This window comes from Gouania willdenowi, chromosome 6, assembly GCF_900634775.1.
Source record: "Gouania willdenowi chromosome 6, fGouWil2.1, whole genome shotgun sequence".
Taxonomy (NCBI): Eukaryota; Metazoa; Chordata; class Actinopteri; order Blenniiformes; family Gobiesocidae; genus Gouania; species Gouania willdenowi.
The window spans coordinates 66,616,334-66,630,503 of NC_041049.1; the positions used below are offsets into that span (position 1 = coordinate 66,616,334).

General features: G+C 39.0%; 1 protein-coding gene across 2 annotated transcripts in view; it reads right to left on the reverse strand.

Moving 5' to 3' along the window:
* zc3h18 (zinc finger CCCH-type containing 18) overlaps positions 1-14,170 on the reverse strand; it is a 36,223-nt gene that overhangs the window by 13,538 nt on the left and 8,515 nt on the right. For both annotated transcript variants that reach the window (XR_003674346.1, XM_028451008.1), the window contains exons 6-10: positions 13,680-13,822; positions 13,525-13,554; positions 13,326-13,440; positions 8,900-9,156; positions 953-1,135 (exon numbers count right to left, since the gene is read on the reverse strand). Coding sequence is in view for 1 of the 2 variants with exons in the window: in XM_028451008.1 (XP_028306809.1) it covers positions 953-1,135; positions 8,900-9,156; positions 13,326-13,440; positions 13,525-13,554; positions 13,680-13,822 (728 nt within the window). In the remaining variant the exon portion in view is untranslated. The remainder of the gene's footprint in view (positions 1-952; positions 1,136-8,899; positions 9,157-13,325; positions 13,441-13,524; positions 13,555-13,679; positions 13,823-14,170) is intronic.

The following is a 14,170-nucleotide window of genomic DNA, read 5'->3' on the forward strand; positions in this document are numbered from 1 at the left end:
GCAGGTGTTTTAATTACAATACATGGGTGCACAGAACTCAGGAGATAAACTCTACTACACTTAAAAACAACAGACATTGTGTAGTTTAGAGAGTTTTATTGGGACAGTGACAATTTGTTATCTGTGCACTTAACCTGTGTTACCTGTTGTGTGTAGCTCCTGCTGCTGCTGACCAAACCTGAGTGGGAGGGTTCCATGATTGAAGTAGAGATGGGTAACTTAGATCATACCATTGGTAAACTGGAACCAGGGGTATTTGGGGTTAAATGTTTATGCTTAGTGGAAGCCTTAAAATAAATTCATAGTTTTAATCCATAAATGCCTGCAGGGGTTATATGTATAAATATAGTTAATATTAACATAAATTCAAAATAGGATAATTATTAAGTGTTTTAAGTTATTTTTGTAATTGACTAACATTTGGTTTGTCTTGTAGGAGGAGCTTGCAGTATATAGGGGATTGCTGAAGCTCCTCTAAAAGGCAGTTGGGCCTGGAGTGAGCAGCATGCTCCAGGACATCATAGCAGAGGCCTGTTCAATGCCTCATTTTTGCTATTCAAGTTTACCTAAGTTTGGGGTTACTTTTTGATAGTTTGTCCAATTCTACATTAGTTTTGTGTTATTTTTGTATTTTTTGTATCTCTAATTTTTTCTACATTTACCAGCACGGTTTTGGCACTTCTGCACCAGCACTTTGTGGTTCACTGGAAAATAGAAGGGTTAAATGAGAAGACTGACTATGCCTCCTGCCTTCACCACAAGCCTCCAACGCTTACAAGAGGCTTCAATCTTTCAGAATCTGGTGTCAGATTTCTGTTAGGCATAGTAGAAAATATTCTGTGGGTCTTTAAAAATCAGTCAAAATGCTCAAAAACAGCTGGCACTGAGGGGGGTAGAAAATCTGAAAATGGCTGGCACAGAATGAGTTAATCAAGAGAACATCAACCCTTACCTGGAGGAGTTTGACAGAGATACTGAGGACCCTGAAGGACGATGTCGCCGCCGACCTCGAGGAGGGGAGCCAAGCCCGGTGCGTCTTCTTGGGGATTTAGACCTGCGCCATGGGTCTTTCCATTCATCTGGACGCCTCATGACAGGAAGAACATCCTTCTTCATTAGAGGCTCCATCTGCCTGCTAAGAGGGATGGGCGCAGTCATTAGTTGCAGCTATACCATTACATTGTTCTTACTCAACGTGGATAGGTTGGAGGCATCGTATGTGCGTTTGTGTGGCTGGTGGAATGCCCAATACATGACTGTGCACGAGTGTCTGTGTCCATGTTGTATGCCACAAGCCACAGAGCACAAAGAGGAAAGTTAATCACTGTTAGGGCTGCTCAATTACAGAAAAAATAATAATCATTTTTATTTTTGTCATTATTGAAATCACGATTATTTGTCAACCAAAAAGTTATTTATTTTTTGTACAAAAAAAAATAAAATATATTATTTAAACATAAATAAAATCCTTCAAACACTAAAATCTGGCCCTACGTCACCGTGTGGGGAGGAGGAAATCTACAGACACGCCCACTCATGAATATGCATAAGTAGACCGCAAATCAGCCTGTGTAGAGTTGCTCAGAAAGTGACTTTTCAGAGGCTAAAACTCTGGAAAACAGGCGAGTTTGGGAAAAAAAACCTCAAATACTATGTTTTTGGGGTTCTTTGAACAAATGGAGATGGGTGAAAAATCAATCAATCAATCAATCAATCAATCTTTATTTGTATAGCGCCAAATCATAACCAATGGTATCTCAAGGCACTTTACAGTAGAGCAGTCTTAAGGACGGACTCTTCATTTTATGGATACACACATATGCATATATACGTATATACACATACATATGTATCCCACACCCAACATGAATTCATCAAAAATAGCATGATATGGCGACCTTTAAAATTCAGCTACCAACCCCCTTTACTATGTACATATCAAAGGCTAGGGATTTCCCTTGAACTTTCAAACCAATCCCAGTATGTTGAGTTGAGGTCATCCATGCATTACACCACGCATCACCAAATGGCGGACCTCGGTCCGGACTCGGACCGAGTGATGGTTCTGTCCGGACCCGTGAGCCGTGACCAATCTCTGATAAATTTACGAGAATAGACGATTTTCATGGAGCATTTTTTCTGACGGTCTGAACTATAGACGGCGGGCGCTGCTACTCGAGTCAATACGGCAATTGCTTCACTCCGTTGAGCCAATCAAATCCTTTGTTTACCCTGCACGGCCGGCGCACCAGAGCAGAGAGGAAGAGACATGGCTTGTTCCAAAAGAAGGAAGGTCGATGCGGAAAACCGTTGTTTTAAAGATGAATGGACGGAGAAGTTTATGTTCATTCTTCCGGCAGGCAGTTCAAAACCAGTGTGCCTCATATGCTCCGAAAACGTCGCATTAATTAAAAGTGGCAACGTGAAGCGGCACTACGAAACAAAGCACAGCTCGTTTGAGCAAAGTTTTCCCCTGAAGTCCGAGCTGAGGGCAAGCAAAATAACCGAACTGCAAGCCCAGTATGACAGGTCTACCCGACTCATCACGCATACATTTACAGCCCAGCAACGTGCAAACGAATGCTCTCTAAAGGTATCGTGGATTTTGGGGCAACAAAAAAAACCATTCAGTGATGGGACAGTTGTGAAGGAGTGCTTAAATGCTGTTGCTGAGACATTATTTGAGGGGAAACAAAAAGACGAGATGTGTGAAAAAATCAAACAAATCCCGATGTCAGCTTCAACAGCAACCAGAAAATCTGAAATATTAGCAGATGATGTATTGGCACAGCTTGATGCAGCCATTCAGAGTGCACCATGCATTTCTTTGGCAATTGATGAATCTACAGATGTTACTGATAATGCCCAGCTTTTGGTGTATGTGAGATTTTTTCACAAAGATAAGAGGGAGCTCTGTGAGGACCTGCTGGGTGTAACACCACTTGAAACACACACAAGAGGAGAGGACATATATGCAGCAATAAAAGAGATGCTGACAAAGAGGGGCATAGATCTGAAGCAGGTTGTCTCTGTCACCACGGATGGTGCCCCTGCCATGGTGGGAAAAGAGCGGGGGGCTGTGTCCCGGATGAAAGAGGACAACCCAGATCTTATTGCTTACCACTGTCTCATCCATCAGACTGTTCTGTGTGCCACTCTATCAGAACATTTTGCTGAAGTAATGAACACAGTGATGAAACTCATCAACTTCCTTAGGGCATCCTCATCCCTTCAGCATCGCCTCCTGAGAGAATACCTGGAAGATGTTGAGGCAAATGCCAATGACCTGCTACTGCACAACAATGTAAGGTGGCTGAGTAAGGGCAATGCACTGGGACGTTTCTGGTCTATTCGAAAAGAAATAGAAGCTTTCTTAAAGCAGGTCAAGAGCCAGAGAGCAACACCGTTTTCACTGTTTCTGCAAGATGAGCACAAGATGGATATGGTTGCTTTTTTGGTTGACATTACATCACATCTTAATGAGCTCAATTTAAAGCTGCAGGGCCAGAACAATTCAGTTGCTGATTTGATGACAGCTGTTCGCTCTTTCCAGAGGAAGCTGGACATTTTCAAAGAAGATATTGAAGGAGAGTGTGAACACTTCCCAAAACTGCAGGAACAGATGCAGGGTGAGAGAGATGTTTCTCCCTATGTTGACTTCATCAACAAGCTGATTGAAAACTTCAGTAACAGGTTCAACAGCTTCTGCCTTGGGCCACAGCTCCTCCTGCTAATTCAGAATCCTTTCCTGATCAGAGAAGTCAGAGGATTTTCAAAGGAGGTGACACAGACATTCAAGTGGGCACATGCAGGATCTCTACAGCTTGAGCTGATTGATCTGCAAGGAAATGATGCATTAAAAGAGCATTTTGAGGCAACTGACCCTGCTACCTTCTGGCTACAGACTGTGTCTGAGAGTGTGTTCCCCGGTCTAACTAAAGTAGCACTGCACACCTTGACCATGTTTGGATCTACTTACAGCTGTGAGTCAGCCTTTTCCACCATGAACATCATCAAAAACAAGTACCGTTCTAGGCTGACCAATAGTCACATGTCTGCATGAGGATGGCCCTGACTCCATTCCAACCCAGATTTAAATCATTGGCAGGGCAGTCACATGCCCATTTTTCTCATTAAGAGAAAAAGAACAATCAAAAGAGAAAGGTGATGTCCAAGCTCTGTTCTCATTTTTTTCCCCCTAAAAGAGCAATTTATTATTTATTATGTTCTTAAGATGTTGACCTGTCAGTTTTTTAGGCTGGGACCTCTTTGATTTAAGAAAAATGTAGTCAGTGCTCTGTTTGCTCTTGTTTTGTCCCTAAAAGAGCCACTTTTTATTTATTATTTCCTTTAATTTAAGAGAAAAAATGGTTATTAGGCTCTGTTTTATTTATTTTATTCTGAGGTTTCTGTTTTCTTGAAAAAAAGGCCTTAAATTTATTTGCCTGCAGGACTACTTTTATTTATGGTAAAAGAGCGAGTTTACTATACAAGTTCACTCTGTTAAAGGTTTCCTGCATTGACAATAAATATTATCGAAACCATATGAAAATGTGTGTTGAAATGAAAATGTTCGGACCTTTTACTTGGAGGAAATTCTAGTAACTGGACCTCGGTGACTTTTAATTGAATACCCCTGCATTACACTGAAGTCAAGTGAAACTTCAAAGGAACTATCAAAGGCGATCCGCAAAAGACTGGCAGTTGCCAGTCCAAACATGTCGGGAGACAAGATTTCCTATGAAATCTCGTCTGCTGCCAAATCCAAATACTCTTCAAACCAATGTGTTAAAGGATGGTAAATATTTCACAGTGATTAATTTGTGTTCTGCCTTTTTCACTGTCAGTACTGCCAGCCCCAGGAGGAGTACTTTGAAGGATTGATTTCACATGGAGCCATGAGAATTTCACCATCACAGTTATGGAAAGAATAAGTAAGGCTCCCCGCCCCCACAATACTGGGCAACTAATGACATATTTAGGTATGAGAGGTTTCAGCTCTGAATAAATACAGTACAGCTCCACTAAGGGACATTTTGAAACAAAAAAAATCAATCAATAAAGACACCATTGTAATGGACAATGGTGTCTTTATTGATTGAGCTTTCGAGACACTCACGTAAGATATGCAGAGGGCACCAACACTAGCTTAACCAATCTCTGAAAAAACATTTTTCTGCATGTTTCTAACAAACAAAATATGTACGCGACAGCTGTGTTGATTCAGGAAACATGTAGTGGTCGGAAAAAGCAACCAATCGCTAATTACAGAATAAAGTTAGACAACGTTGTGAACGGTTGGCCAACATGTTATCAAGACCCAGATGCAGTCCACTATGCATATGAAAAGACATCAATAGTCACAATGGGTTACCCAGTCACCATCCTCTCATCATAAAATTGTAGACTTAATTAATCAGATAAAGTTTGTGGTAGGGGTGGCAATATGGGAAAAATAAATAAATTATATCACGATTTTTTCTTTTTTTTTCTCATTCAAATCATTTAGACTATTTTAAAGTTATTTACTCATAAAACAAACCAATTCAACTACTTAAAATAATCACCCTAAATGGAAAAAAGGAATAAAAGACTGGTTCCAAGTACAATTAACATAAAACAAAAAGGTGAACATGTTCTTTTAGTCACGCAGTCTTTTTACTTTGTTTAACTGAAGTGGTGTAGCATTAGCGTTAGCACCACTTGCTACATAACAAGGCACCATACCAGTCTAGTGATTTCCATTCACTTTTGCGGTAACACACTCATGTTAATAAAATCCTACTTTAAGCAGTGTTTGAGCACTTCATTACACACATTTTGGACAATCATATCCTTTACAAGATAAAACGTTACTGCTTTGGTTACATTAAGCCTGGGTGATATGGACCAATATTCATATCTCTATATTTTTCCTCAAAATGGCAATAGGCGATATAAACTCCATTAATTTTTTTCAATACTTTTACAAGGAAAAAAAATAAACGGTCAAAGTCAGTGGAGAAAAATTCCACAAAGACCCTTTTATTAATCACTAGCAGCACAATAACAACAGTTTGTGTCACTTGAGACTTTTTCCTTCATTAAGACTGAAATGTGTGATTAAATTCTGTAGTGTTGGATGTTCTATGTATGGACCACAGACATATGACTTCGACACAGCACCGCAATGGTTAAAATGTGCACTACAGATGGTTCTACGACCTCCGGGATTTGGGAGATCATTGTCATGTTTAATCTTTAACGATCTGATATCAACAGATCTCACACCCTTAGTTTGTGATGAGTCAGGCAAGATGCCTGCAGTACATGCTGCTTTTGATGTACCGAGACGTAACTATACGATTTCCCTTGAATTTGAGGGTGAAAAACATGAGTGCGTGGCAGAAACAATGAGATACACCAGACTGAGGCCAGACTTAGAATCACCACTGCTCATGTCACATATTTTGTAGATGGGTCATGTTTCAGATACCATCTGGGAAATCATGCAGGATATGCAGTAGTCAGACAGGAAAGTGTGTTTGTGACAGAAAAAGCAGAACGTTGTGAGCAGCCCTGCTCAGTAGAGGTGTAAATCACCTGTTGATATGTTTGGATGGCGATACGATAATTGCCGATATCACAAAGTCTGTCACCACACGATTTCGACTCGATTCACAAGCCTGTGATCGATATGTGATATATGCTCATCTCACACAATCAACTCCCAAAAAACAGCTGAAAAATGATTTGACCATTTTATTTCTTTCAGGTATTAGGCATTAAATAAACAATATAAACACAATTCTGTAACTTTAAACAAAATGTTAGACTTTGAATTGTGTGAGTGATAAAAAGTAGTAGTCTTATTTAAATTTACTACGGTTCAATACGTTTTTAATAATACAAAATTATGGCTTTAGAAACAGTTGATTTCACTGTAACAAACTGTAACCCGATGGGGGAAAAAGTGTCACTGGTATGTCATCATTAATAATATTATTATTATTTTAACATTGACATGTTAATGATGCCACGCTGTTATATAACTAAGTATAAAAATGTATTTTAAGGGGCATATGATGAATTTGTGATTTGGTTTTAAAACGGAATAAAGAATGAAGAGTACATGGATAATAATGCTACATGGTTTTGAAACAATTTTTTCTTCTTTAATAATAAATAAATATCTTAAGTGGACTTCCAGACACTTATTATTTAGTAGTCCTGTTTATTTACATGAAATAATAAATCATCAACGATAAAATATCACATTCCTAATGAGTACAGAAAAGAACACAACCTGGTTTATTAAAATAAATCTTAATTATTCACCACTGAGAATAAACAATACTCAAATGAGTCCTCAATAAACAAATAAATGATACTGGATGAACAGGTAGATTATTATTTGAATCATTTGCAAGTTTAGGCAAGTATCAAGATACCTTTACACGTCAGCCTACTGATTTTGACAGTACAGGTGACTAATTCAACCATGTCTATTAGACAAATAAAGGAATGTGTGGCTTTCATTAATAGCATCAATAAACTACTAAAGCACATAAAACTTAACTGACCTGCTAAACGTCAGGGACTTTCTCTCTAAGTTTACACATTTACGTAAGGATTTTATAACGTATAATATGACATGAATGTATGTATGAGGAAATGAACTCTGACACTGGGTATTCCCTAAACCTGGAATCATAGGTATTACATAACCGTTGCTGGCTGCTTCAAACAGAGGGATTGCTCAGAGCATTTGAGAAGGTGTGTCTAAGGCGTTTGGATTTCCTTTCAGAACGTGAGCTCACGATGTGATGCAAGAGCAAATGGTAACCTACGACAGATGCGTCAGGAGTCTACTTTTAGAGCCATACTCACATTACAAATCATTGAGATAAAAATAGAAACACAGGGGCTATTTTTAGCCTCGCCTTGATTTGTTTGCTACAGGATGACATTATTCCTTTAAAAGAAAGGAACAAAAAAGAGGAAGTAGGGCAAATACGCTTGAGTGCAACAATTAATGATTGACAATTGTGATATTTGTAGTTAATGAATCAGCCTGAGCAATGCTCTGGGAAAGCACCAGAGGCTATGGTGGCTGGTATTTTTGCTAACTAAATATTAAAGTAAATATTTACACTACAAAGATTTATCAAATATCACTTCTGCAAAGAAGAAATAATGTCCTGCATTATTCTGACATGAAAAGTAAACAAATACTACATACTCACACAGGATTTTAGTACTGGCCATAAAACAAATCAATCAATCATTAAGTGTAAGCTCAGAACAAAAACAAATGGGCCAATGAATTGAGAAGTAGTTAGTGAGGGTTTCTTTAAGCAAGAAAACCAGAGTTTAAATCAACTCTAGTCTTCCTAATCATAGATTCTTTCTCCAGGAGTTAGTGTACACACACACATGCGCGCGCGCGCACTAGGGTTGGGCACCAAGGACCGGTTCCAAATAGGAACCGGTTCTTAACATCCGGTTCTGGATTCACAGTAGCTTAACCTCCCTATTGCACGGTCGGAGCACTCCACTTGTGTCTCCCGTGAGGGTTGAGAATCAAGAGAAAAGAGGTATGAAAACTTGATGATTTGCATTGAAACTAGGAGATGGTTTTATTAGTGATGTGAACTGATCTAAATTACATTTTAGAAGTTGGAAAACCGTCATTTAAGTACTTTCATTACCATGGCTTCTCCTGTTAAAAGTCTGTTCTTGGAAGAATGAATACTACACACAAGTGAACGCAATAAAAAAAACCTGAGAAGTCACCAATAGCCCCACACCTGTGAATTAAAGGGTGTGACAGGCAACATCAATAAAAAATAATAATGACTGGGTTATATTGGCCTCTTCAGTGAGTGAGCTGATTATAAAAAGTTACTGTTACACTTACTTGGGTGGAAGGCCGAGGGGGGAGCGTGGTTTCAGTTTCTCCACCTCTTTCTTCTCTCGGGCGTCTCGAGGTAGGCGAATCCTCGGACGCTCTTTGTCATCCCGCTTCAAGCGGTCCCGTTCCCAATCTTCTTTCCGTCGCATCCTCTCCTTCTCACGCTCCCGTTCCCTCTCCCTCTCTCGCTGTCGACGCTCTCGCTCCCGGTGGTCTCTCTCTCTATCGCGGTCACGCAGCCGCTCACGGTCGCGCTCACGTTCCTTTTGAGAAAAAAAAATAATCTATTAAATAATTTTTTATCTAATACGCTAAACATAATCTATTATACTTAAAAAAGTCCAAATCTATAAGCATCTGAAGTGTGTTTAGGTAGATTTAGGCACAAAAATCAGTACAATGGTAGATTCTGTATTATTTTCTCAGTAGGGATGGGAACTGAAATTGTATGCTTTTATCGGTGCTATTAAGTACTCATTCACGTTAAATCAAGCAGTAATGATGTTTATGCACTCTTGTTTTATTATCCTATTGTGTTGCACTTGTACTTTTACCATAACTCTGTACAGCACTTTGTGGTTTTATCTGCAAAAAGCGCTTTATAAATAAAACTTACTTACTTACTAAGCCCTAAATTGTTTCGTTAACCTAAATGCATCCTTGTGACTGTAATTAAGTGGAAGAGTAGGCGATTTTCCATGGCGTTGCAAGCACAACTGCTCCCCGGGCGTCACAACGTGGCTGCCCACTGCTCCTCAGGGATGTGTTAAATGCAGAGAACAAAGATGTATAGGTGTAAAAACATATATACGCCAATAAATACAGGCGAAAGCCCCAGTTTTAATGTTTCAGGTTTTTTTTATGTTAAGAGCGTACCGTAATAACGTCAGCAGCTGCAGGTTCAGCAAGAATGGCTGATTAAAAGAAGTTGATTTATTGAAGTTATGTTGCATTTAAAATGAATCAATCTTGTTGTGACTGTTTCACGATCAAGATGTACAGAAACAAAACAGATGTGAAATGTATGTATGTATGCACTGCAATACAAAAAAACCCCCAAAAAGGCAGTCATCAACATCCCTTGCCAAAAAAAAAAAGGAACAAGGACAATAACTCAATTAAAAATAATTGCGCGCTTCTTATTTTGGAACTCCATCAAGGTATTGATACCATGAAGCCACACACTGGTTATCCCATCTTAAACAGTTTCTGAGAAAAGCTGTCCTCTTTAACTCAGATGGACGGACAGCTCAAACCTATATCATCCTTCCACACTTTGTGGTGAGGGATAAAAAAATACATAAAAGCCCTCGAAAGTATGACTGCTTTTCAAAATACTTCTAATCTGAGGAAGCACCAGGTTAAACACGTTAGCGACTCGTCTGCGGCCAGTAACGGGAGAAGAGAATGCCTTAACATTTGGTGATGCAGCAACAGCGACCATGACAATGCAAATCAGGCCTCATCATCTTGGACAGCTCAAGGGAAACATGCCCTGTGATTAAGATGGCGTTATCTTGGAATTTTAACTTGAAGTAGTTATAATTATCAGATTGGTTCCTCCTCTTTGTAATGATACCAATGATAATGACCAATTGTCACCCCGCCCTAAAGTTTAAGTGAGAGCTGCAGCGTTGACTCCCTTTACAAAAGCCAGAAAGTGCCTTTTCCTGTCAGAGTGCAGACAAGTGTCACACAGAGCTGAATTTTCATTAGTGCATTGGTAAGATAAAATAATGTGCAGTTGTTAAGGGTTTTGTGACTGTCGTAGGAAGCATATTTCTTCTCTTTGTAATATTGGTAATTAAAGTTGTAAAATCCACTTCCTTTTTTTCACTGACTGTTGCGCAACTGGTTATATAATGATAAGCACACGCAGGTGTGTTCATTGGCTCAGAAGAGTTTGCTGAGCCATGAACATGCTGAAAAGAGTGAGTAGTATAAAAAAAGTAATGGAATGAAAGACATCTAACCACTCCTGAATGTTTGCACAAAAGGCGCACACGGTATGTGGATGTATTTTGTTGTGCTGTATGTGGACGTTTTATGTTGATTTGTGTTTCTTATGATATATTGTATTATTTTCTGCTTTAGTTTTTCACAGCGTGAAACAAAAATTGTCTGGAAGAAACAGGAGAATAAAATTCTGGCTATAATCATTTGAAGCATGACTTTTATCTGTTAAACAAGAAAAACTTTGGGAGCAGTTACAGGTTTTATAATGTTGACTATGTGACACGGAGGTGTCGATACGCCCCAACGAGTTGACATATGTACCAATCTAAAAAAATGTACCTTTAGTATTAATCGTTTAAGTTTCTATCGGACATGCACTAGCCACACAAGCAAACCAGCCCCCATACCCCAAAACATATTTGACCATATTATTATTGTGCTACCTACTGACCGTCCCAGATTTGATACAACGAACTGCCAAAAATTGCTTGTCGACCTTAAATTTGATACATACTATAGTATACAGGGTCACAGTGGTCTACTGAAGCCTTTCCTACTTCACGTTTAAGGGAGGGTACACCCTTTACAGAACTCCAGTTCATCACAGGTTGTAAGAGAATTACATTTGCATTCCCTTTCTTACCTATTGCAAATATTTATAAAAGTATATATATATATATATATATACAAAATAATTTTATGTTTATTATAGACTACTAGTACAGTGCCCGTCGGAAGTATGTATTCATGTGGGAGCATAAGGGGTATATTTGCGGGTGCAAAATGTGGGTGCAATTTTCCTGGTTTAATTCTATGGGACATGTGCATGACTTCATCATCACTTTTATATTTTTTTGTATGGTGTATTTTTCTGTAACGTATGTTTTTTGGAGTCATGAGTATTTGTGTATCTTTCTGTTGTCTTTTCGTGCATAAATGTTTGCTGTTTTTTTATTTTTATTTTTTGTAATGTATGTTTTTTTGGAGTCACGTGTATTTTTGTATAATTATTGTTTTTGTTGCTATTGTAGCGTGATTCAGGAGTAATTTTGTGTATTTTTCTGTAAATGTATGTTTTTTTTTAAGTCGAGTACAGTGCCCGTCGGAATTATGTATTCATATAGTGGGAGCTTAAGAAGAGCTGTCAATTATGGGCATAATCAAAACAACATACTCTGTAGCATTATAAAGGGGTAGATTTGCAGGTGCAAAGTATAATAGCGTGTGCAATTTCCCTGGTTTAATTCTCTGAGACATGCGCATGATAAATGTGTTGTTTTTTTTAAAATAATTTTTATATTTATTTTCATTTGGTGTTTTTTTTCTGTAATGTACAGTGCCCGTCGGAAGTATGCATTCATGTGGGATTATAAGTATTTAGTTTAGTGTATTTTGAGTCTTTTTCATTTTTTTGTTGTCGTTTCATGTATTTTTCTGTGTTGTCTTTTGTGTAATTTTTGTATAAATATTTTGTTTTGTGTATTTTGAGTCATTTTCCTATTTTTTGTTGTTTAGTGTGTGTGTGTGCCTGCCTAACTTTCCCTAAACGTATCTATTTTCAGTAGTTAGGTCTAGTGGCAGGTGTGTCGTGAGTGAAGCTGCAGTAATCATCAGGCGGGCTTCACTATGTAGCACCGTTTACTGATCTGACTCAACACTACAGTCACTACCACCCAATGGACTAAATGGTGGTCTGTCGCACGCACACGCACACACACACACACACACACACACACACACACACACACACACACACACACACACACACACACACACACACACACACACAGATAGTGAAGCGCACCTGATCGGTGTGTGTGACTCTCTACCTTGGACACAAATCTCCTCCCTTGGTTCTCTCTCACACACGCGCGCTGCTGAGAAATGTGCAGCTTTCAAGACAGCAGCCACAGCGTACGATCAAACTACCATGAAAATAAACTTTTTGAAATGTCATCACCAAATAAAGAACAGTAAAAAAGTATTTTTTGTCAAAAGAGAAAAGAGAAGTCCACAGGAGCTCATGTACGCACTGGAAGTGAGCTGTGCAGTGAAATAGATATAGATGGTGCGCTAGCGCCCCCTCACACCCTGAGGTCAAAAGTTGAATAGGTTTCATTTCGGGGCGTGCAGAAGTGAAAAAAAATTAAAATAAACATTTTGAAAGGATCAAATTACTACAAAATAACAGATACACAACCCGTTGACCGAGTTTCAGGTCAAACTTACCGCGTCGGGGAGATATTTGCCCCACCCACACCCACACACACAGCTTTTTAGTTAGATTCTGCAAAGTTTTTAAAAAGAAATCTGATTTCTACATTGTCATGATCAGCACAGTTTTTAAGGACCTCCTGTGATCCATGCTAAATGCTGGTCAGGAGATTTTTCCCCTTACTGCCGATGTTATATTGCTACTATTGTTATGCCCTAAGATGACCGTATTTGTACAGCATACAAATAGAACTGAACTCACAGGGTAGTGATAAGGAAGAGGAGCTTCTGTGTACTGCACTCTGAAGTTCTCATACTGCCCTCCTCGCCATAATGTCTCCATTTCATAGTCGTAGTAGGGGTCAGCATATGCATCGCTGCAAATGGACACCAAAGAAACTATTATAAGTCAAGTGAGTTAGAAAAACATAGTAAGAAGTTAGCAGTTTGATTTCACATACCCAAAGACGGGATCTCTGTGGTCCATCTCACTGAGAGAGAAACCAGAACACAAACAAGCTCTGTTATGAGACTGAAGAAATACAGCTGAAGGCCAGATGTGATAAAACATTGTTAAACTGCAGAGGTCATCATGTTCAATGTGTAGTGTTCGTACTCTCTGATGATGCGATAGTTGCGCTCTCTGAGGAAATCGTTCTCTTTGTCAAACTCTCGCTCATCCTCTCCGATTGTCACGTTGAACCTTTTCTCCTCGAAGTCTGGCTCCTGCTCCTTGCGGATGGTAGCTTTCTTCAGCACCTGGGGGAGACGTACACATCTTATGTCAGTCTATTACTTGTGCTCGTATGAATTATATTTAGACCAACCTCAATTAATCCCATGTATTTTACTGATTTTTTGTTCCGATTTATCGTCGTCACGCAACAGTTATAATCTACACTCCCTGCTCATTTAAAGATTTTAAAAAAACATGAATAAAACACAAAAGAGATGATCTTTAATCAAGGATGATGGTTAATTTCTGTGGTGGAGGTGATCTGAATCCTTTCTTATCGGCACAATTTAAAGGAAGAAAAAAAGGACTATATCGTTTAAGTTAGGTTAACTCCATTCTGGTTGTGGGAGGGCGTCTCATTGCGGTTGAAG